Source organism: Crocodylus siamensis, chromosome 2, assembly GCF_052110815.1.
Source record: "Crocodylus siamensis isolate JL-2025a chromosome 2, ASM5211081v1, whole genome shotgun sequence".
NCBI lineage: Eukaryota > Metazoa > Chordata > Crocodylia > Crocodylidae > Crocodylus > Crocodylus siamensis.
The window spans coordinates 139325232-139348634 of NC_143396.1; the positions used below are offsets into that span (position 1 = coordinate 139325232).

At 50.0% G+C, this 23403-nt stretch overlaps 1 protein-coding gene across 2 annotated transcripts; it reads left to right on the forward strand.

The window, feature by feature from the left end:
* The first annotated feature begins 1057 nt into the window (after window positions 1-1057).
* PRDM8 (PR/SET domain 8) lies at window positions 1058-23265 on the forward strand. Of its 2 annotated transcripts, XM_090036917.1 has the most exons (6): window positions 1058-1312; window positions 3423-3575; window positions 13372-13441; window positions 17609-17829; window positions 18780-19008; window positions 19677-23265. In XM_090036917.1, exons 2-6 carry the CDS (start codon window positions 3561-3563, stop codon window positions 20873-20875), a joined length of 1734 nt encoding a protein of 577 aa, XP_089893043.1. In that variant the 5' UTR covers window positions 1058-1312; window positions 3423-3560; the 3' UTR covers window positions 20876-23265. The 2 variants fall into 2 exon arrangements, with proteins under 2 accessions (XP_089893043.1, XP_089893044.1); XM_090036918.1 differs by lacking the exons at window positions 1058-1312; window positions 3423-3575; window positions 13372-13441 and adding an exon at window positions 15425-15646.
* Window positions 23266-23403: the final 138 nt, after the last annotated feature.

Here is a 23403-nt window from a genome sequence, read left to right on the forward strand (position 1 = left end):
TTCATCCCGCTTCTGCTACATTCTGCTTGCAGCCTCACATGTGCAGCTTAACTTTTGTCTCCAACATCTAAACACAGTGTTTCCTATCTTTCTGGTGCCAGTGGGGAAAGAAGCCATTTTTGAATCAGGCTTGCCTTTGGACTGGCAGCAAACAAATGATTGGCACCGGGGTCCTACTATGCCCTGGACTGTGGCATGCCATTTAGTAGAAAACCTTGGCTAACGCCCACCATCCACACCTAGCAGATGTGCCACTGACAGGCATGCCAGATCTTTTACATAATACAGCTCTGCTGGATCCAGTGCTACTGGGTGGGGGGGGATCCAAAAATAAAAAACAAAGCATGGCATGACTCTTGCCTTTAATGTAAAATTAAAACTAGCTCAGATTTCTGCAGGAGAAACAAATTCATGCAATGGAGGGTAATAAAAGTGTTATCTCCCATTCCCAGGCCCATATTTTATATCTGAGAATAAATCAGGTGGTGTCAGTTTCCCTGCCAATGGAAGGAGGGATATGCCCGGACTTCCCATCTCAACTCCAGCTAATGCTTCAAATCCTAGACCCTTCCCTGTTAGCATGGGGCTTCCCGGGTCCTTCAGGTGTGCCTCAAGTTTGCAGAGCGATGGAAAGAAAAACCCAGGCAAGGAAAATGGATTCAAGGGGTTACTCTGAGGAGAAACTATGGCCCCCCACCCCACTCTTCTCCCCCCACCTGGAAGCCACGCCGGCGGCAAGGAAGGTGCCCACAACCTAACTCGTCCCCTTTGGCAGCTTCTTTTCTCCTACTTGGTCTTTCCTCTTCTGCCCTCCAATGGAAAGAAGGGGACATGTATCCTGAGGAAGAACAGCGCTGCGCGGGCGGAGCCGGCCCTGCCGGCCGGCGCTGTACACGGGACGGGGCAGAGAGCGGGGGGGAGGGGAAGGGAGGGGGGGTCCGTGTGTGTGTGGTCTGTGTGATCGACGTATGTGATCTGTGTGTGTCATCTGTATACGTGTGGTCTGTGTGTGTGATGTGTGTGTGTCTGTGTCATCTGTGTGATCGAGGTGTGCGATCTGTGTGTGTGCAAGCAAGCTTCCCCCTCCCCCCCATACACACAGCCCGCGTCCAGCTCAGCGAGGCCGCCCCCCGGCTCCTGATAACGTGGGGGGTCTCCCACCCCGCCAGGGCTCCCAGCCCTGGCCGGGCAGCTGCCCAGAGCCGACCCCGCGGCCCCCCGCAGCTGCAGCGGCGCCTCCAGCGCGGATGAGGCGGCTCCAGATGGCGGGTCCTGCGCCGCCGCGCCGGCCGGCTGCACGGGGCCGGCCGAGGTAAGCAGCGGGCGCCCCGGGCGGGGCCGGAGGGGAGAGGGAGCCCGGCTGCGAGCGGCGTCCCCCGCGGCCGCCCCGTCCCCGGCTGCGGGGGTCCCGAGCCGGCGCGTGACGGCGCTGGTGGGAGCCCCCCACAGACCCGCTGCACCAGTCTCCTCCCCCTCGTTCCCGCGAGCGCCAAGGCATCGTCCTCTCCTCAAGTGCCAGAGCCCACGGCAAGCAGGTTCAGCTAATACGTCCCAGCACGCGCACACCCCCCGTCGTGCACCCACGTAGACACACACGGCACGCACACACGTAGACACCTATACACACAAGCACATAGGCACGCACAAGCATACAAACAGATTCACATAGATAGACACACACACACATAGATGCATATGCACGCACACAGGCATGCACATAGGCACACAAGCACACACACGAACAAGTGCACACAGACACATACACAGGCATGCATACACATAGATACATATACACACTAACACACAGGCACACACAGTTTGGCACACACACAAGTACACACAAGGGACACACAAACAGGTATGCACACACATGCACACACACAGGCACATACACACATACACACACAAACATGCACACAATCACACACACCGGTATGTATACACGGGTGCACACGCACACATGCACACACCCTCCAGCAAACAGTAATCAAAATGGAGAGCGAATGTAAAATATGTCCCCCTGCCATATCTGTCTCCCTAATCCTGAGAGTAATTCTGAAAAGCAGCATTATACACTGCCTTTATTAATCCCTTACATGGGTAAATGGCATTGCTGACCTACTCCATTGGTTTGTTGTTGTGACATGGTCTTTTCAGTCTGATTAGGGAAATATACATATGCAAAAAAAAATAAAATAAAAATGATGAGGGGCTGCAGGGAGGAGAGACCATTAACATAATCTGCAGTGTATTTCAACCAAACAATTTTCTCTTATGGAATCAAATAACTCCATCATTAAGTCCATAATTACCCCGGGGTAGGCAACGGGTATGCCTCTGACTCTAACATAAGGCACAGAGCATGATCATTTACAAAGCCTTCCCAGGGTAGTGGCCTAATTCGGTGCTTGACACCACTAGATGAATCCCAGCATCACCAGGCCAAGGCAACAAGTTGGCATTTGCCCACCTCAGGAGCTGTTTATCTTACTTGAGATTTCTACCCTGTGTCATTAAATTAATAATTTTTTCCTCAAATTCAAAACCATCTTCCATCCCCTCATAATCGTAATATGCTTTTTATTTTATTAATTAGGGGACCAACAAAGATAATGGAGGGCCAAAATAATAAATTACCCCATGGAACAAACTCATGTCCAGGATTGCAGAATTCTGTAATAGGCCCTGGAGCCTCCTGGGCTGCAAGCTGCCAAGGGCAGGAAGGGGTTAACCAGCATTGTCAGAGATAATTGTTGGCATCAGAGTAAAACTATTAGGGTTGCATTTCAAAACAGGCAATCTGAATGTGTATGTATTTCCTGACTGCTGGGAATTATTCATTGATCTTCTCCCATTTTGAAACATCCAGTTGCCATCAGTTAGCTGGAATGCCATGCCTTTGTATATCCAAAATCCATGTGGCCAGTGAGGAATCCTCAGAATTATGTTTAATTATTTTTCCCCTTATGGTAGTGTAAGAGTGATGTTGTAACATGATAGTACAGAAATTATATGAGAGACATAATTTCTATAGTTAAAATTTAGTTTGAAACAGCTGTTGATGAAACTTAAAGCAGGGTGGGGGGTTCTGTTGGAGTCTGGATATTTTGGAGGAACAAGAAGGAAAGCTTTCTGAGGGGGCCATTTAGGAGGGAAAATCATGTTAAAAAGTATGTGACAGCATTAAATTGCTCACATACACAGAAGACTAATGCAGAACATTTTGCCACTCTTCACACTTTTCCCTCAACCTCTTTATCTTTCAATTGAAAACCAATTAAAGGTTTCTATAAATCTGTTAGCATCCCTTTTATGTAGGGCCCTCTGATGCATGCTATATTGCCCTTTAGATGCCTCTTCCTTTTTTTGTTTTACAATTGTTGTATCAATATAATGCTTCCTTTCTTTCTCTGTCTCTATAGATACAGATATACAAGGAAAACTAAAGGTTTCAAATGCTATTCAGTGCCTCCTCATTTGTCCCGGAGCCCTAACAGTGGTGCCCTTTCTCTTCTGGCTGCTTTTCCCTGCTTCTGGAGCAGCAGTTATGGTAGAAGCAGATGGCTACTGATTGGGTGAGCTTTGTGGCTTTAATACTGAATACTTTATGGAAAAGGACTTTATCATGCTTGGTTGCTCAGAGGAACAACGGGATGAGATTTATGACTAGAGAAAATAAATCTTTTTAAGTTTCAGGCTCCTTCACAACCCATGTCAACTTGTTCTAGCAAAGCCAGCACTAGAATCCTCTGCATCATCTTCTCCTTCTTTCTTTGTATTTTTTTCTTTTTCTTTTTCTCCCAATGCTTAGCAAACATCTATCAGCATTATAAACATTCAGTCACTGAAGCAGCTGAAGTTGTCTCAGTCTTAAAGCCTGCAGTGGGAGGAAAAATGAATTGCTAACAAACAAGCTTCATTGTCATAGCATATGATCAAAATATGTTCAGAACTCAGAGACTCCTGCACAGGCTAGCATATGTGTTATGGGTAATCCTGAAAATTACGCCACTATAAATCCATGTGGGGGAAGGGTTCTGATGATATCACAATAAACTTTGCAATGCATGTGAAGCAGTGTAGCTACCAAATTCTGCTCAGGGAGAAGTGGCAGCCAACCTGCCCTGACTTCGGGGCAGATAACCCAGGTGTGAGACTTTCAAAAGAATTTAGCATTGGCCTCACTCTGATCCCATTTAAGTCAATAGGAATTTTACTATCAACTGCAATGGGGACAGAGTTAGGCTGCAGCCCAGTGCTTTTAAAAATCCTGTTCCTGAAAAGTACAGCTATATCAGTGAACTGGCTACACACAGTTGTGCACTCGGATAATTAAGCATGACTACTGTTGATAGGGTGGGGGAGTAGATGTTGCACACTGAAATAATCCATGCATTCTACTTTTTAAATTGCAGTAGTAAATGTTGTCCTTAACAATTCTTCTCTTTCCGTGCCCCCCACAATTGTTATGCTACATAAGCCACTGTGTTGGAGACATTCCCCAGACTGAAAATTACACTGTCAGTTAACATTCCTAAAACAGGTAACAAACAGGTGACCATTTTGTGTATATCAAACTGGATATCTCTGCCCTAGTAAATGTTTGGGATACATTTTCAAAAGAGATGGGTGATTTGGGACATCTTAATTTTTGGCACTCAATTTGAGATACCTTACATGGAGCCAATTTTCAGAAAGCAAACACTTACTAAAAATGTTAACTATTATAGGAACCAAAGCCCAGGTGCTTAATCACTTCTAAAAGACAGATTCCCATGTTTTCCCTTCTCAGTTCAAGACAATGATTTAAAAATGTTTTAACTGTATTTTCAGGCATTTCTTAAACATTTTTCTAGTGCTCTAGTAAACTCAACTTTCATAGATTCTGAAGCACTTCACCGGTAGATGGAGGCTTTAGATTTAGCAAAGAAGAGCCCATGGTTTGGATTCTTCTCTGAATCATTTGAACCAGAAAGGGCTTTAAGAAACTCTCATGAGTGTCTAAAGTGCCTATAGACATTACTGGGAGAAAGCCTGAGTCTATGCAGATGGGATTTGGAGATGCATTGTTTTCAGATGAAAAGCAGGGAAAGTTTTGTAAATATCAGTGACCAGAGGCTACTAATGAAAAAGGAAATACAACAGGGTTGAGAATGCCTGACTTGTCATGGAAGCGGGTTGTAAAAAAGGTGAGGAGAAGGGCTAGTGCTGTGTGTTTGGGACTAGTCCCTTGGGAAGGGGGAAAGTTCTAAGAAAGCACAGGACATTATTTAAAATATGTCCATAATGGTTTGTGGAACTGGTAAATGAGTAGTGACTTTTGTGCCTCTGTTTTCCTATCTATAAATGAGGATAATTATGTTGACCTCCTTTTAAAGCACTTTGTGAAATACTGATGAAAGCACTGGATATTACTTCTTAATATGCATTCTTCACTTGAATAATTGGGTATATGTGCGTACTTATTAATATACTGGGGACTTGCTTGTAATGTTCCTTCATGGCCCAAGTGATGTATTTCTATGAGCAAATGCTAGAGGAATGCTTTCTATTTTGGCCTTACTTCCCTCCCTTTTTATTCTCCCAAATTTCCATTTTATGTCCTCACCTGCCCTGTCCTCTGTCACTGAGATACTTTCCTCAGCTATCCATTTTGCCCCAAAAGGTGACCACATTTTCATGAACAATAGATTTGAACAATAGTAGATGAACATATTTTACCCAACAGCATGGCCTGCGAACTGGAACTTCCTTGTTATGTTGTTCCAAGAAAGCTAGCATGCAGGGCCAATGAGTTGGGGGTGCACGGGGGTGCACATGCACCCCCTGAGAGCACCAGTGCACCCCTTGTCAGGCCGCATTCCCTGTGTAGCCAGTGGGCAGGGGGGCAGTGCCCCCCCCATGAGTCCTGGCCAGGGAGCAGGGCCACCAGAAAAAGTGGCCGCGGTGCTTCCAGAAGTGGCCATGGAAGTTTCAGAGGAAGTGGTGCAACTGCTTTTCCAGTGAGTGAGATCAGCCATGGGGACTCTGCCCTGGCCAGTGGGTTCGGCTGCCGGCCCCCCGCCCCACCACTGACTCAAGAGGCACAAGACACCCATGCTTGCAAGGCCAATATATACTTCATCAGGCCTAACATAAGGAAGTAGTGTGGCTGGGATAAGTTGTTTCTTTAGGCTTAGATGGATTTTTGAGGTGACTTTTCTCAAATATTTTTATTTTAAGAGTTTAGATAGATATAATAATTGTATAGGGAGGATTTCTGGCTGCATGTTTGACCAAAGGAATAAATAGAATTTCAGGTCTCCATTATTCTCCCCTCACTGAAAAGTGAAACAGCAAACCTGAAGGCACCATCTCTCAGTAAGACTCCACTTCCTGGACTCAAGAATTGAAGCAGCACAGGGAATCTTCCTCCACATGTTGGAGCAGAGATGTTGAGTTGCAAGACTCATGTTCCCTATTTTTTTAACTTTGTCCAAGAAAGAGATGGAACAGGGAAAGCCTCTTTAGTCCAGTTCTGAAAGATAAACTGTAGCTCAGCTTGAAATGCAAGAGGTTATGGGTACTGCTATGTGGTAACTATTACACAGGAAGTCAAACTAGAGAGTTCTAATGATCCCTTCCAGCTTTAATTCCTGATGATTCTCTGAAGGAAGAGATCTCTGTCACTACAAGTCTAGGTACAATTAACCTGCAAAAATAGCATGAATAAGGACAAGTGTTCTATGTGGCTGTTTAGTTTGTGTACCATAATCATCCCCATGGTAACTTATCATCTAAGGAAACACTTTTTATTTAATTAAATTTGCCATTTTTAAAGGCAGTTAATGTTTAGGTATGCAAACACCACAAAGACAGAGAGAGGAAAGCAAGCAAGCAAGCAAGAAAGAAAGAATTTCTTCTTAGTTCTCAGGTCTGCCTCTCTAGGAGAGCAAAGTTAGCCCTAGAGAATTGCCTTGTAATTCCTTCTTTCTCCTTCTATCTATTTCTGCTTTCCTCCCGTCAGTAAGCTCACACTCCTTCATTATGCTTTGCCTTTCTTTCAATTACTGTATATTGTTCACTCATATCTGTGTCTATGTTTAATCCACATCTACATCCACATGTGGCTGCTATTTATGTGTATGTCTCTGTTTACTGGCTGTGCACACATCCCCTCCATTTCCCATCCTGGGGCACTGTCTGATATTGATTAAAGTTTAATGCATATGACAATTTGCCAATAATAATTATGTGCTTGTTTCAATAGACCTGTGCCCTGTCGCTGCTCTTTTGCTCCTAGCTATATTAGTTAGCAAATCAGTCCCATTTAGTTCCACTTTATTGTCCAGTTGTCGTTTGAATTTATTGTTAAATACCTTACTAATGCTCCCCCCCTCCAAAAAAAAAAAAAAAAGAGGATGTCAAAGATCAGGCAAAGAAGCACAATCCCAAGCCTCACAGGGCTGGGATTGAGAGTAGCCTGGATACAGCCCATTGCTTGAGGGTTGTTTTGAAGCAGGTTTCCTGGAGTGGAGCTTCAGTGCCAGATCCAGCCTTCCAACTCTTTACAATGTGGACTAAAATTCCCAGGAAGGACTGAGCTTTGCTCAAACACCACTGAGATGTCAGAGGTAGGACACAGCAATCAACGGGACTAAAGGGAGGGGACAGCTTGCCCAGTCCAGGAGCTGAAAAGTGTCTTGCTTGATAACTGTAGAACAATTCGGGCAGTGTTTCTTCTGGACTCTCCCTTGCTTCCTCCCAAGCTCCAGTCGATCCATGAGGGCTTTGAGATAATTAAGCAGGATTCAAACAGCAGCAAAGAACACCAGTGCAGCTACCTGATTAGGGACTAAGCAAAATGCCATAAAAACCTGAACGTGTCAGGGCTGGTTCAGACGGGCACTGCTGCTTTCCAGCAGGGTGTTGATTTCTCCGGGTGTGACAAGAGCATGTGATTGCATCGCTGATGCTCTAGATTGGGACTGCTTATTTTGGTAGAGAATGGGTTCCCATCTCCACCCCCCGCCTCCCCCTGCCAACAGACAGAATCACTCCCTCGAGGGGCTAGTTGAACTGGCCCTGTGAGACTCACTTTATGATTCTCTGATTCCTCCATATAGCTGTCCGCAGACCCTTTGTCCCATCTTCTAAGTAAAATAACACACGCTAAAATCAAGAAGGGAGGTGTTTATGTATATATGCCATATGAAATATGGAGATTTTACTGGCTTCTAACCCACCTACGAAGTATCTGAGATCCCCCTCCCCCTCCAACACATGTCCCAGATTGGCACACATTTATTCCCGAAGTGCTGGTGCTTGATCCTAGCCTGGGTTAAGCAGCTACGGCAGCCACAGCGACGGCAGCTGGAGGAGCCGCTTCCCCGGCAGACTGGTTTTCTTTGACTCGTGTGTCCAGGAAACTGGCTACACTGCTGTTCTCTTCCTCCGTGAAACGGCACTGCTAAAGCTAGACTGGTGCTTGCTTATTCTCGAGCTAAACCAGATCCACACACCAGGCTAAGCAAACCCTCAGTGACCACCTTGGGAATACCCACTCCTGGCTGTCACCCCACCACCCACCCCAAACACACCTGGGGACCAGAGAGATGTCCACTAGCAGCTACAACAGCAGCACTTGAGCCAATTTCCTGCCATCTAAAGAATATGCACATGTAGGGTGTCCTGACTTCTCCCTCCTCTGAGCCTTAGCCAAGGAGGTTTGTTCTTGTGGCTTCCCAAATCTTGACCGCTGGCGTTTTTGAGGCTCGTCAAGGTACCACTAACTCTTTTTTTGCCCTCTGTGACAACCTTTTATTCCCAGCTGGGCTCAGGCACCCAGTCACCTCCCCAAACAGTCACAGCTCCTTCCACACCAAGCGGGTGTCCGCTGCTGGACCCCAACACAACTTTTATTCTCCAGTTCCCAGGCTGCCTGCAGAAGGGAAACTTTTCTCTGCAATGTCAGCTGGGGTGAAGGCAGGGGGCTCTCGACTGCGGAGTGTCAAAGTGGGGATTGGACAGTGGCAGATTCAGCCTTAGGAAGTTATTATGTATTAATTATTATCGCTCCAGTTCATACAGCAAAGCACTGTATCACTTAAGCAGCGCATCGGATTTAGCAGTGTAAGCTTCCACAGCTTACTTTCCAGGACGGGGAGTATAAAAGCCTGACATCTAACAAATGAGCGGGGCCGCATGTATATTATTATTCAGATACTTCATTCAGACACACAATTGCAAGAGCTCCCAGGCTTTTAGACCCAAATACAGCCTCGCCCTACAACAGGCCATTTCAAGAAAAGGTTTCCGAGAGCTTTGACTGCAGCTGAGCTCTGAACTTGTCCTGAGCATGAGATCCGGGGTATCCTGGGCATTCCTGCTGAGGCCGAAAGGCATTAGGCACAGAACTTGGGGACCTGATCCTTTAGGCTTACTTACAGAAGTAAGCTTTGCTGGCACTGTAGCACGGTGGCACGGAAGCCACAAGAACAAACCTCCTCGGCTAAGGCACGGAAGCACGGTAGTTTCTTTCAGGAGTAAGGCTACACATCAGTCGTTCAGAATCGCTCCCTCTGTCTCCTCTAGAATACCTCCCCTCCGCCCCCAGGATTTACTTTCCCTTTACAGGACATGTAGAAATCTAGACAGCAGAGCAAGGGGCTCAATACAAGGAACAGCTCCACGCGATCAGCTGCCTTGTTCCTAACCCATCTCTGCACAGCCCGCTGTCTCTTGCAGGAATCAGGGAGACCGACCAGCATTAGCTGCAAGGAAGGTTTTTACCTCTTTCCAAGAAGGGAGGGGGTGGGCGGTATCCTCTACAAACCAGAGCACAGAGCTCTTTGCAAATAGTCCTCCCTGCTCCACACCACCTTGGGAGTACTATATCAGTCCAGAAATCTCCTTGATGAAGCGCTCGTTTAATTGTATTCCTCCCAAAACCGTGGCTCTCCTGATAAGCATAGAGCTTCACCTGAACACAGGAGACAAAGCCGCTGTTCTTGCCTTCCGGGCTGGTGCTGTGCTGCAGTGAAGACGCGCCTGAAACCCGCAGTGCGTTTGGGAGGTGGGCACCTGCCCTGTAGTTGCCTCACAATTAGTTACAAGGAGGTTGCTTTTCCGCATGATACTCTGATGGCCTTTACTAAGTGATTCTCTCCTAACTCCCTAACTGCAAAAAATAATCTACTACTGCTATTGAGTCTGCAATATCAAATGAACCTTTGCGAGTGAGTGCTGCCTCGACAGATGTTTGTGAAACGCACCAAACTACCCGACGGTAGGTGATCACTATGATCCATACAGGCATTATGTGTGTATAAATGGGTGCGTTTATATGTGTGTTTGTGTATTGCCCTATACACACACATGCTCATATGTATACGGACATACGTTTATATACACATAATGCCTATATGCATATATGGATCATAGTGGTCAACTACATCCCTGATACATTTATAGTGCACACACACATATGTGTATATATAAATGTGTATGTCAATGTATGTGTGCATATACATGTATGTGTATGCACGTGTTTGTCCTACACACACATATGCACACAGATATAGATATATAGACATAGATATATAAATATATGTATATATCTGCATACCTTTATATGGGCTTTATAACCCATATAAGCCTTCTTTGCACACCCCCATGTATACATACGGTCTAGTTGACGTGTATTAAAAGTAATGAGAGCAGTTTTATAACTGAACTCCAGCCAGACCCTCTTGATGTAACTTGTTCCAGCTGCCTAGTTCAGTTTTAGGCCTTACAGAGCATCCCACCCTGCAGCAGACTGGAAGTAAAACCATGGCCAGTCTCTCTGTTTCTGTGGCAGAGTCAATTGCCCACTATTTGATGTCTCCTTTAGTGTCAAGAGCCGTACTTAGTACCACCAGTTACCTAATCCGAGCACAGCTGGACTGTAACCGGATTGTTCTTCGTGTTGCTCAGAGGAAACAGAATAATACTCCAAGACAGTTCCCAGCAAAACCAACGGGTTATTTAAATGTCGCCTCTCCATATTTTCTATATCGCCGTGTATATGGGAGATTCTTTAGTCAACTTTCTTTTAATCAAGATTATCTTCTGCGGTCCTTGTCATTACAGATACTTTTTTTTTTAATTTGTCACCTAAGCCACATCATAATTTCCATCACGGTGTTCTGAGAATACTCTTCTTACTTCATGAATTTATAGGAAATGCTCCTCTATTTTTCCCCTAAGATTACTCTTGTGAGTAAAGTAAGTAAGACCTATCCTACTAGGCACAGTCTCATTCGCCCTCTTTCTCCCCTTTACGATAAATTAGCATTGATCATTTTCTGTCCCTTTCATAAGAAAATCAAGTTAATCCCTGGAAATTAAAAATTGTATTTTTGTTTTGTGGAGCTCGTAAGCTTTTCAGAAAACATCCCTTTGGCGTTTGTTGCTAAGGTTAAAATAAACGGAGTTTAAGGGACTCAGATTAAAAAGGCTATTCCCCCTCCCCCCCATAAATGTTCCATTTTCAGTAATTTATTCTTTCCTTCTGTGTTTTTTTTTATATTTTAAGACATAGGATTATTACAAATTAAGGGTACCTTCTAGCATGTTACTTTAGAGTCTTGTTTCATTTTATTTTACTGGCTCTTAACTATCTTAGACCAATTCCTCCTGTGGGAAGTTTGCTAGAATAAGGCATACAGGATCGCTTCCGAGGCTTGCCTGGGTGGAAACTCACCTGCTGAGCTCCAGAGAAATGGCTGGGCAATGTCCTTTGACAGCTCGTGCAGTGGGAATTTCATCGCGAATATTATCATAGATGAGCACATTTCTCCCGGTTCTGGATTTGGGCCCGATTCTACTCCTTGAGAGTTTTACCACTGACTTCAGTTTTGGAGCAGGATCGGCCCCTTCAATGCAGAAACACCCCTTTTCTCCCAGAAATCTTGTAGCGTCTGCCCCTTTAGTCCAGGAACATCAAGTCTCTCTTCGAGCAGTGGATATTGCACCTTCCTTGTTTTTATCCCCTGGATTAAAACCCAATAGGGTACTGCAGCGAAGGCATTCGACTTTTTAAAGCCTGGAAGTTGGTTGCTTTTCTCTGAGCTTTTCTCCTTATTTTTTCATGTCTTTAAAAAATCAGTTTATGTGCATCAAAGTACTACTTTGAGAGACTTGGATGATTCTGTTGAATGGGGTTCACTCTGATGGGAGCTTCGGATGCTGAATAAGTGCCCATAAATGTCTTAACAGTGCTTTTTTTTCAATGTGAGGAAATTTCGGCAACTGATATAAAGCCGAAGCAATTTCCACTAGTTTATGTACCGTGCTGTCCCTTCAAATTCTTGCGAATAAAAATAGCGTGTAGATCCCCCCCACCACTTTAATGACTGTCGTTTGGACAATTTATATCACAAAGCAAGTCCTGCATCATTTAAAACCAGGAAGGTTGGAGTTGGGGGGTGGTATCTGAGGCAGGAATTAATGTCTAAATTTTACAGACTCCCATATTTTTAATGTGATGTCAGTCCCTTATTTAGGAGACGGTGGGTTTTGTTGAATTAATAAGATAAACAGTGAGAGCATATTATAAGGCAGCCTTTAATCCTAATGCAAAGAACATCATAATTATGGGGAGGATAAGTGAATCTGAAAGCAGACCTTCCGAGTCCCTGACTGCAGGCTCCACTAGGGCAACAACCGCTGTGTGTCTAGTTTTTAGCTCCCCTGGGCTGTTTGAGTGGCTGGGGGGAGGTGAAGAAGGGAAAACCCCCCAGACCCTGGGCTAAACTGGATACAAGCAAGAGAAGAAAAAGAACCCCCCCCTCCCCCCCCCCCACACACAGAGTTTCTTTTAGCCCACATGTGCCAAACTTCTTGGGAACTATTTTGAAGAAGGTTTGGAGACTGGTGGGGTGGCTTTCCTAGTGCGTGCAGGGGTTCGGCAAGGTGTGACCTTGGCAGTGAGGGCCAAGATCTCCCCTGGCCTCAAACTGCAGCCCCAGGAGGCCCTTTCCAAGCAGCCCGAGGCTCCGGGGGCTCCTTCCTCTTGCTGCTGCTCGGTCCCAGCCGGGCCCTTCCCCAGCGCCTGCTGGCACGGGCAGAACCCACTCTCCTTGTGCAAGACTCCTTGTGCCTTCTCGCTGCCTCGGCTGGGCTCTCCCGGGGTCCCTGGGGGAGGACGGCTCAGGGTACTAGGAAGCTTGCCCGGCCGGGCACCCCGAGGTGAGGCAAGGCAGGGGCTTGTCGTGCCCAGGGTGGGTTGCGGGGGTGGGAGGGTTCGGGCATCGCCAGGGGGAAGGCGGGGAGGGGGGCATAGCCCTCCCCTTTCCAGCTGTTTGATCTCCGTCTCTGTCTCTGTCTCTGTCTCTGCCTCTCCCCCAGGGGCTTCCACCTCCGGCGGCTGCAGCGGCGCGGAGCGGGCGCTGTCCGATCAGAACCAGGCTGCTCTCGGGTGAGTGCTGCCCCCCTCCGCACCCGTGGGTGCGCAGCTCCCCCCTTTGCTCCCGGACCACAGGCTGCAGCTTCAGAGGCGCTGGGAGTGCCCCTTCCCCCGCCCCTGCCCCAGCGGGGTGGCGCCGGCACTGGAGGGCCCAGCTGGCCTTGGCCAAGGGGCGGGGGTGCTCAATACATGTCTTTCTTACCACTACTTTCAGTGCGCGTCACCTAAACCGTATACCTGGGGGTGAGCAAAGAGGGCTTGTAGGGGTTTTGGGTAGGTGCATATGCAGAGATATAGATACATATATCTATAGATCCATGTCTATATATCCATAGCTGTGTGTGTGATAGGCGCATATGCAGAGATGTACCTATCCTTATATTTATAGATCCGTGTCTATATACCTATATATGTGTGTAGGACAAACCAGCCTTGCCCGTGACCTGGGAAGACCCCGGCTAGGCCTGGCGAGCAGGTCCGGGCTCGGCCTGGCCGTGCAGGGAGCCTCGGTCCCGTGGCTGCAGGGCATGCGACCTCCCCCGGGAGCCCCGGCGGTGCGGCGGGAGGGGGGCTGCGGCGCTAGGCAGGAGGCGGAGGCGCTTCCCGGGCGGCGCTGGCGCGGGCTGCAGCACGGGGCAGGGCGCCAGCGAGGAGGCCGGCCCGGAGCGGGCTGCACACGTGGGCTCCTGGCCCGGGCCCAGCTCCCGTGCCTCTCAGCACTGCCAGAGAAAGGTCCCAGAAGCCCTTCAGCCGCGGCTCCCGGCCCAGGGACAGCTTCCCAGCCGCCTCGTGCCCAGCTGCGGGCTGCAAGCTGGGTGGCAGCTCTTCTCACCACTACTGGATTCAAGCAAATAGCCAGGATTTGGGTTTTTGAAGCACTCCCTGGCGCTGGCAGGTCAGCCTTGCAGTGTGGTGTCCCCCGCCCGCTGGGGCCCCTGGGCCACACCGCCTTTTTTTTGCTGTGACCCCCCCACCTCCAATTAATGACAATAATCCTAAAGGGGAGGGAGGAGGAGGGGACAACATATAATACAAGAAATAACATCAAATGAAAAACAAAGGAAATAAAAGAGAAAATGAAATAAAAAAGAATAAAAGAATGAAATGAAGTGAAATGAAATGAGAATAAAGGAAAACTCAAATAAGACAATAGAAGAAGAAGAAAATGAACTCAAATACGATTTCAATCAAATCCAGTCAACATAAAAAATGAAATTAATAGAAAAATACTAAATAAAATGAATTAAAAAATCAAACCCGAAATTAAAAGAAAAAATCGTATAAAAATAAAAATGGAATTAAAAGAATCAAAGCAAACAGAAATTAAAGAATGAAATTAAAAGAAAGAAGCTAATCAAATAAAAATTTAAAAAGGAAATTAAAAGGGAAAACCTAATAATATGAAAATTAAATTAAAAGAAAAAATCAAATCAAATAAAAATTAAAAGACGAAATTAAAAGAAAAGCTCAACTCCCAATGAAATGAAATTCAGAGAAAAAGCAAATCACATAAAAGTAAAAATTGATATGAAAAGAAAAAATCAAATACAAATTAAATAAAGAGAAAAATCCAATCACATAAAATAAAAATTTAAATGGGAAGAAAAATTCAAATTAAATAAATATAGAAATTGAATTCAAAGAAAAATCAAACAAGAATAAGATAAAATAAAAAATGAAATGTAAAATAAAAAAGAAAAGGAGGTAGAATCAGATCTTAGAACATCAAGGCATGGGAGAAGATGCTGAAGCGAGCTGAGGCTCAGGGCCGCGGCCCCGTGGGAGCGGGCAGGGGCAGGGGCAGCCCCCAGGTCGGGGCGGGCGCGGGCGGGCGGCGGGTGGTGGGGCAGCCCCTGCAGGTGGCGGGGAGAAGGCAGGGAGCTGCAAGCCCAGGAAAGAGTTAAAGGGAGGGGACGTGGGCTGTCACGCGTCATTGGGCAGATTATGTGCAGCAAACAAAAAGTGTGTGTCTGTGTGCCAGGCAGTCACTGCATCGGGTCCATCTGTACAAGTCCTGCTCCCGCGCTCTCCCCGGCGCTCCCCCTCTCCCTTCCTCTGCCTCGCTCCCTCCATCCCTCCGCGCGCAGGACAGCAGCACGATCCTGCCATGGAAATACACTGATCCAGGCGGGGGGAGGGGGGGGCAAGGCGAGCCGCTCATCCTTAGCCACTTTCTGCCTCCCTCGCGTTTCGGATTATTTTCTGCCCTCCTTCCTGGTGAGTACATTTGCATGAAGGGGCTGGGGGGCGGAGGGGGTCTTTTCCTCTCTCCCTCCTTAGCTAAAACAAGGAAGATGCAACCAGATCCATACAAAGGAGTCTAAGGAGAGCATCTAAAACAAGAGGGATGGAGAGGAGGGGCTGGCGGCTCGGATCGGGCGCGGACAATGCCTCGGGAGAGCCGGGCAGGGCCAGGCCGGGCTGGGCTGAGCCGGGCGGCCGCCGTGGTGTCATTGTTGCGGGCAGCGCGGCGCGCGGAGGAGCCCCTTCCCAGCATTGTTGCCTGGGATTGCATTTTAATGACCGCGTTCCCGCTGATGCCCGATGTGCCGCTGCGACCTCCAGCACAATGAGGAGCTTGTGGGGAAGGGACTTCTTTAAAGAGAAGACATTAACTCAGACTGGAAGGGCTGGGGGATACCACTGGGAAATGAAAGGCGAGGGAGAAAGATGCATATGGGGCGGGGGGCGGGGGAAGAATTCTATATTCTCCAGGGTTTCTCCCCCCACAGACACACACTCTAAAAAAAGTGTTTTTTCCTACTCAGCAAGTCACTTGCTGGAGGCTCTCATTTTCCTCGCACAAAAATCCACCCCTCTGAAGAGGAAACTTTGCGAGGCACAGGGTGATTAAAAAAAAAAAAAGACAAGTTGCAGGATCGCCCTGCTCATCCATGCCAGGAGGACAAATAAGTCCTAGTAATAATATTCTTCTCCTGTCACCCGTTTTCAATGCTCAGGAAGAATCTCTCCTTCCTGCTCCTTTCAGCGCTGGCTGGGGAGGAGATGGGTGACTGCGAACTCACGGTGGCATAAAGGAGTGGTAAAGGAGGGGGACCCATCGGTAGGGTTGTGTGTAATCCATCTACCCATGGGTTTTTTTAAAATCAAATAATAAACTAAATGCCACTTAAAGGAAAGAAAAGGAAGAGAATAAATGCATCTGATTTTAAATGAGGGAAAAATTCTCTCGCTCTGTTGCCTTTGCTGGCTTTCCAGGCAGCAGGGTCAGCAGGCTTTCTTGGAAGAGCCTGATTGAAAGCTTGAAAGGGGGAGAGAGAGCCCTCCCAACAGAAGCGAGGCAGGATTTTCAGGAGAAATGTCAGGCCGGGGCAAGACAGCATCCCCACAACTCCTGCCACAAACGGCATGCCTAGGCGGGGGAGGGCGGGGGGGACACTTTTTCCCCTGCGCGTCCACTACCTGCACACTTGGCAAGTCACATTTGACTGAATCTCTCTCCCCTTGTTTAACAAGGTAACTGGGATTCACCCTCATCCATAAACGAGCGTGTCGAGGTAAAAAATAATTACCTCTGCTTGCTGCTTTTAATTAAAGTCTCGGAGGGAAAGGGGTGGATTATGGTAATGAGCAGACATACGTTCCCTCTTGTAGACGGGAGCTAAAGGTTAGCTGACATGAAATCAGTGACATTGACAGTCCACTTGAAATCCATTCGCCATGCTCTTCTGTCACACTGAGCCCCGGCCCTCTCTTTAGAAGGAGGGAAGGGGAAGGGGGGGGGAGGAATCCAGCCCTCTTTGCTCTGGAGTATCGTGGATAGCATGGGCCTCGTGTGTGTGTGTGTGTGTGTGTGTGTGTATGTGTGTGTGTGTAAGTAACTCCTTTCAAGTTGTTCCTGGATCCATAGGCTGATCCCCCCCCCCTCCTCATTCTCCTCCTCCTGCATGCACAGAAACCTCCACCTCTGGCTTTCTGGTAGCAGGGACTCTTCAATAGACCCCCAAGCGTCTCCATCTCAATCCTTCCCCGATGGATTTGCACGCCAGCTCCCTCGGGAGAGTGGCAGCGAGCTGCCCGGCAGCTCCCAAGTTCTTTCCATTTGGGAGGATTGGGGTGCGGTAAAAGGCAGAGAGAGGGGGGTGTATCCCACCCTCCAGACCCCTTCAAACAGGGGGCCAAGCTGGGTAAGATAAAGGCGGCTCTCTCGGCCCGCAGGGATGGAGGACGCCGCGGTGGCGCGGGGCATCTGGGACGGGGATGCCAAGACGGTCCAGCAGTGCTTGACTGACATATTCACCAGCGTCTACACCACCTGCGACATCCCGGAAAATGCCATCTTCGGTCCCTGCGTGCTGAGCCACACTTCCCTGTACGACAGCATCGCGTTCATCGCGCTCAAGTCCACAGACAAGAGGACGGTGCCGTACATATTCCGGGTAAGCGGGGCTGCCTGCGCCTCTGTCTGTCCCGGCTGTCTCCACGTGCCCCGGGATGCCCCCGCCGGGCTCCGGGCAGAGGAGCAGCTGCGAGCGGGATGCTTTCTGTGGCAGGGGTGGGGAAGGGTGAAATCACGGCCATCCCTACGCCTACAACCACCACGGCCGCAAAGCTTCTCCGTGTTTGACCCGCATCGGGCCGGATCCTGTTCGCTTTTCTCCACGCTGCCAGCTCCTGGAGGGACTGGCCATGCTGTGGGATTCAACTCGGGCATCACTGAATGACAGCACGTGCATTAAATACCTCTGATGCCCCCCCCCACCGCCATCCACTTCACAGTTGCCAATGTTTGCAGGTGCTACTGCCAGCACCCCAGGCAGCGCTGCTGCTAGGTCTGGTTTCTACGTCCTGTCTTATACAGACGTGATGCATCAGATCAGCCTACATTTCTAGACTAGGAGCAGTACAGAAAGATGAGCAAATGGCTGTGTTTTGTTTTAAATACGTGAACGGATTTACCCAGACCTTGGTCTTTGGGCAAAACTTCCTACATTGGGATTCCAGGCGGGAGGAAAAGTTCCCTGGGGCATCCTAGATGGCGTTTTCTTCTTTCCAGAATCTGGAGCTGACCTGGTTATTGTACATGCTCATCCAAAGGCACTGGGGAGGGCTGTGTGTGTGTGTGTCGGCACCGTGGAGCTTAGAAACGTGCGTATGTGCATGTGTCTATGCGTGCAGGCACCGGAGAACTTAGAAACACGTGTGCGTGTGTGTGCGTGTAGGCACCAAGGGGTGTAGAAACACGTGTGTGTGTGTCACACCAAGCACAGGCGGTGTTTCCCTGCGAGGAGGGAGGCTGACAGTGACGTAGCCGGGCCCAGCGCCTCCAGGCCGGGCGGTGGGCCCAGGGCCCCGGCTCCGCGCTCACGGCCGCCTGGCTCTGCCGCAGGTGGACACTTCGGCGGCGAACGGCTCCTCGGAAGGGCTCATGTGGCTCCGGCTGGTGCAGTCGGCCCGCGACAAGGAGGAGCAGAACCTGGAAGCCTACATCAAAAATGGACAGTTGTTTTACCGCTCCCTGCGGAGGATTGCCAAAGACGAGGAGTTACTAGTGTGGTACGGGAAGGAGCTGACGGAGCTGCTGCTGCTCAGCACCGCCAGGCACAGCAAGATGAACGGTAGGCGCCGGCCGCGTCGCCTCGGACGCCGGGGATCTTCTCTCTGGGGGGCGGCGGGGGCGGGGGTCTCTGAAGTTATGTGCGTTTGTGATTCACTCGGGGAAGAGGTAACACAGCCGGAGAGGCGAGGCGAGGGCTCGAGTGGGCAAATTAGCTTGACTAAATGTTCATTACGCAGCCCACAGCCTTCCCTATTCTGGAACATATTGGACGAACACGATTAGATTAGGGGCTACAATCTGTTAAGTTTCCACTCCACGGGTTCCTAAACAAGAAAGGGCACAAAGCAGCCCAAACAGGGTGGTCGGAGCCGCAAACTGCAGGGCTGGGGCAAGGGGGATAGATAGATAGATAGATAGATAGATAGATAGATAGATAGATAGATAGATAGATAGATAGATAGATAAGGAAGAAAGGGAGAAAGAGAGGAAACAAAGCAGGAAGGAAGGAATGAAGCAAATAAGGGAGGGAAGAAGGAGAAAGAGAGGGAGCAAAGCTGGAAAGAATGAAGCAAGCAAGAAAGAAAAAAGAAGGACAGGGAGAGAAGGAAAGCGTGTATATTACTTTCAAAAGACCTGGGAGGGGGGTCCTGGAGGGCCGGGCGGGGCGGGGCGGGGCGGGCGCTGGCGGTGCTAACGCGGCGGCCGTGCCGTGTGCCCGTGCTGCAGGCTCGACGCCGTACAGCTGCGCGGAGTGCGGCCAGCGCTTCCAGTTCGAGTTCCCGTTCGCTGCGCACGTGCGGTTTCGCTGCGCCAAGCGCCCGGCCGGCCTCGACGGCGGGCCCGACGCGGGCCGCAAGGACAAGGAGGCGGAGGCGCCCAAGTACGGCAAGCCGCTGGGCGCGCACTACTCGGGCCCGCAGGACGGCGGCGGCGGGAAGCCCTCCACGGACTTCCACAACCTGGCGCGGGACCTGGAGAACTCCCCGGGCGGCGGCGCGGCGGCCCCGGGCAAGGCCAAACGGAAGCTGGCGGAGGAGCGCCTGCCCTCGCCGCCCGCGGAGGAGCTGGCGTGCACGCCGCAGCAGCCGCCGCCGCCCTACCGCGGGCCCTACTGCAGCCTGGACGACGGCGGCCGCCTCTTCGCGCCGCCCAGCCCGGAGCCGGCCGAGGCCAAGCGCAGCGCCTTCGTGGAGGTGGTGAAGAAGGCGGCGCGCAGCCCCGACCGGCCGGCCGACGACAAGGAGCGCGGCTCCCCGCCCGGCGGCGCCCGCCTGCGCCTGGACGGCGGTGGCGGCAGCGCCTTCAGCACGCTGCTGGGCGAGGAGCGCAAGAGCGCCTTCTCGCAGCCCGCGCGCTCCTTCGCGCCCCTGCCGCTGCCGCCCAAGCTGGGCGAGCCCTGCCACCCGGCGCAGGAGCCCGGCGGCGCGGGCGGGGGCGCGGCGGGCGGCGCAGCGCGGCTCTACCCCGCCGCCGACCCGCTGGGCGTCAAGCTGCAGGGCGCCGGTGAGATCAACGGGGCCGCCGCCGCCGCCGCCGCCGCCGCAGCCGCAGCCGCCGCCGCCGTCGGGGGAGGGGGCGGCGGGCTGGGCAAGCAGAGCCCCTTCCTCTACGCCACCGCCTTCTGGCCTAAGGGCTCGGCGGCGGCGGCCGGGCCCCTGCAGCTGCAGCTGCCGTCGGCGCTCACGCTGCTGCCGCCCTCCTTCACGTCGCTGTGCCTGCCGGCGCAGAACTGGTGCGCCAAGTGCAACGCCTCGTTCCGCATGACGTCCGACCTGGTCTACCACATGCGCTCGCACCACAAGAAGGAGTACGCGCTCGAGCCGCTCGTCAAGCGCCGCCGCGAGGAGAAGCTCAAGTGCCCCATCTGCAACGAGTCCTTCCGCGAGCGCCACCACCTCTCCCGCCACATGACCTCGCACAACTGAGCCCCCGCACGCCCGTGCACACGCGCAGCCACACACACACAGGCCCACCCGCGCGCACACACCCAGGTACCCACATACTCTCCCCCCCACACGAACACCCACACCCACAATGCCCGCCTGCCGCACTCATACAACCCCCCCCACACACAACACCCGCAATGCATCCCCAGCCGCACCCACCGCACCGACCCACACGCACACGTCCACCCCCACCCAGCCATACACACCCCCACACATGCAGACTCACCCAGCTACATACACACTACCCCAATCATCCACACACACACATTCACACTCACAAATACTCACTCCACACCCATACACACAGACCCACCCACCTACACCTCCACACGCCCACCTCCACCCATGCAGCCACCCACCCATCAGACCCACCCACCAACACTCACACCACCCCAATGCATCCACATACATATACTCCCACATACACCCACCCACGCACACACATTCACACCCACAAATACTCCCCAGGGACCCATACACGTACCTCCCCATACCCACCTACCTACACACACCACCCCATTCATCCATATACCCACCCCCATTCACACACTCATCCACCCCATACACACGTCCACACCCACACATACAGACCCACGCACCTATCTACACGCACACGCCCACTAACACACACATCCACCCACCCACCCACACCACCCCAATGCATCTACACAAACAGCTACTCATACACACATCCACCCACCCACACCCCCATACACAGACACCCCCCCAACACACACCACCCCAATGCATCCACATACACCCACACATAACTCCCCCCGCCCTCCGCGCACACACGCGGTGCATCGCAGCCGGTGGCTAAAGCTGCCCCTCCTCCTCTCCCCAGGCATCACTCGCTAGGCTGATTTCTTTTCCCCCTACACCAGGAGCCTCAGTCCCCTCAAGCTGATTTTTGGCGATGCCTCACTGCTGCTGCTGCTTGGGTGCGGCCGATGTGGGACGCCTGGGTGCGGATCCCCCGCTCTCCCCCTCTCTCCGGCATCACTCGCTCTCAGGTGGAACTAGGACACTTTACACCCGCTCAGGGTCCGGCCCCTGAGCCACGCCGGCGCTGCGGGCTGGCCTGCTGTCCAGGCAGCGCCTCTGCGAGTCTGGGCTCGTGCTGAGGCTTCTCAAATTGGGCACACGTTGAAGCATCTCCGCCCCACCCCCAAAAAGAAAGAAATAGAAAAACCTCTCCTCACTTTGGAAAGTTCAGTCCCTTGCATACATTTCACTGGCGAGACACCAGACTGAGAGGGGCAGGATTTATTCTCCCCTCCCCTCCTTTTCCTTTCTTTTATGTTTCGATGCACGCATTTTCACTTTCCAAAAAATGAATAAATAAATAAAAATAAAAGGAAAATAAAAAGAGAAAAAAGTAAATGATTAAAAAAATACATTTTAAAAAATGTCATATATTGCAGCATATTGATGCATTTGTCATACGTTTCTACTTAAATTATTAAGCACTTATGGTTTAGATGTAATAATAATTATATGTAAGGGTAAATTTTTATTTTAGATATAAAGTAAAAAAGACTGAAGGAGGATGCAATGCTCTCTGCATTAATTGATGACAGTTTGTGTTCTTTCCAAAAAACCCCCCCCAAAAAACAAAACAAAAAGCAAAAAAAGACAAAAACACAAAAAACAAAGGACTTGAATCCATTTGAATTTCCAAGAGGGAAGTGCATGTATCATGAAATGATTATGGACTTCAGTGCAGAATGTCACCGATTCTGTAAATATGTATTTCCTTTTAATACAAAGTGTAATTTTGTGCCAGTGAAATGAAGTCTGAATAGTTACGTGTTTCTTTCATTTCTTTTCTTTTTTCTCCCCCCTTGAAAAGATTTATTAAACTTTATAGTTTATCTGGGTATGTTGGATGCTTTGACAATAAATGACTTTATTTTCTTCAAAGCACTTGGATGTTAATCAGTCCTTTTTGGGGGTTGGACTGCGTTCTGGATTGAAACAGGCCAATGTTATTTCGAGCTGGAGGAGAAATGGATGGATGGTCTCAGAAACAAACAAACAAAAAAAGGCATGCGAGGTGCACTGCTCTCCCTTGGTTTCTGAAGGCAGCGTCTTTGCCCGTGCTAGGAGCAGCAGCGTTTCACCCGGGCGCGAGGATTCAGCTCCTGAAAGCAGCATCTGATTCGCATTTTGAAACATTGTGCTGATGTGTTGGGTTTCATGTTCAGAGGACAAAACGTTTAGACAAGCATGCCTGCCATTTAGCTGACCCTTCGATGTCAGCTTTCTTTTTTCGGCAGGCAGCGATGCAATTAGCATCTGCACAAATGGCTGGAGACAGATAATTTATATAACTGGGTCTATACGGGGAATGTGAGGAGAGTTGAATTGTTTCGTGGCACGCGGGGAGGACTGTCGCATTTGTGTCCCTGGAACATCAGCCGTGAGAAGCCAGGGGGGAAAATCCTTTATCTGAAGGCACAACATCCATAGGTGTTTAAGCGGACGTCTGCTCCCGTGGCTGTGCC

Coding starts and splice junctions, on each gene's coding strand:
- PRDM8 (XM_090036917.1), top strand. Junction 13,442..17,608: donor CAGAACCAGGCTGCTCTCGG/GTGAGTGCTGCC, acceptor CTCGGCCCGCAG/GGATGGAGGACGCCGCGGTG. Junction 19,009..19,676: donor CAGGCACAGCAAGATGAACG/GTAGGCGCCGGC, acceptor CCCGTGCTGCAG/GCTCGACGCCGTACAGCTGC.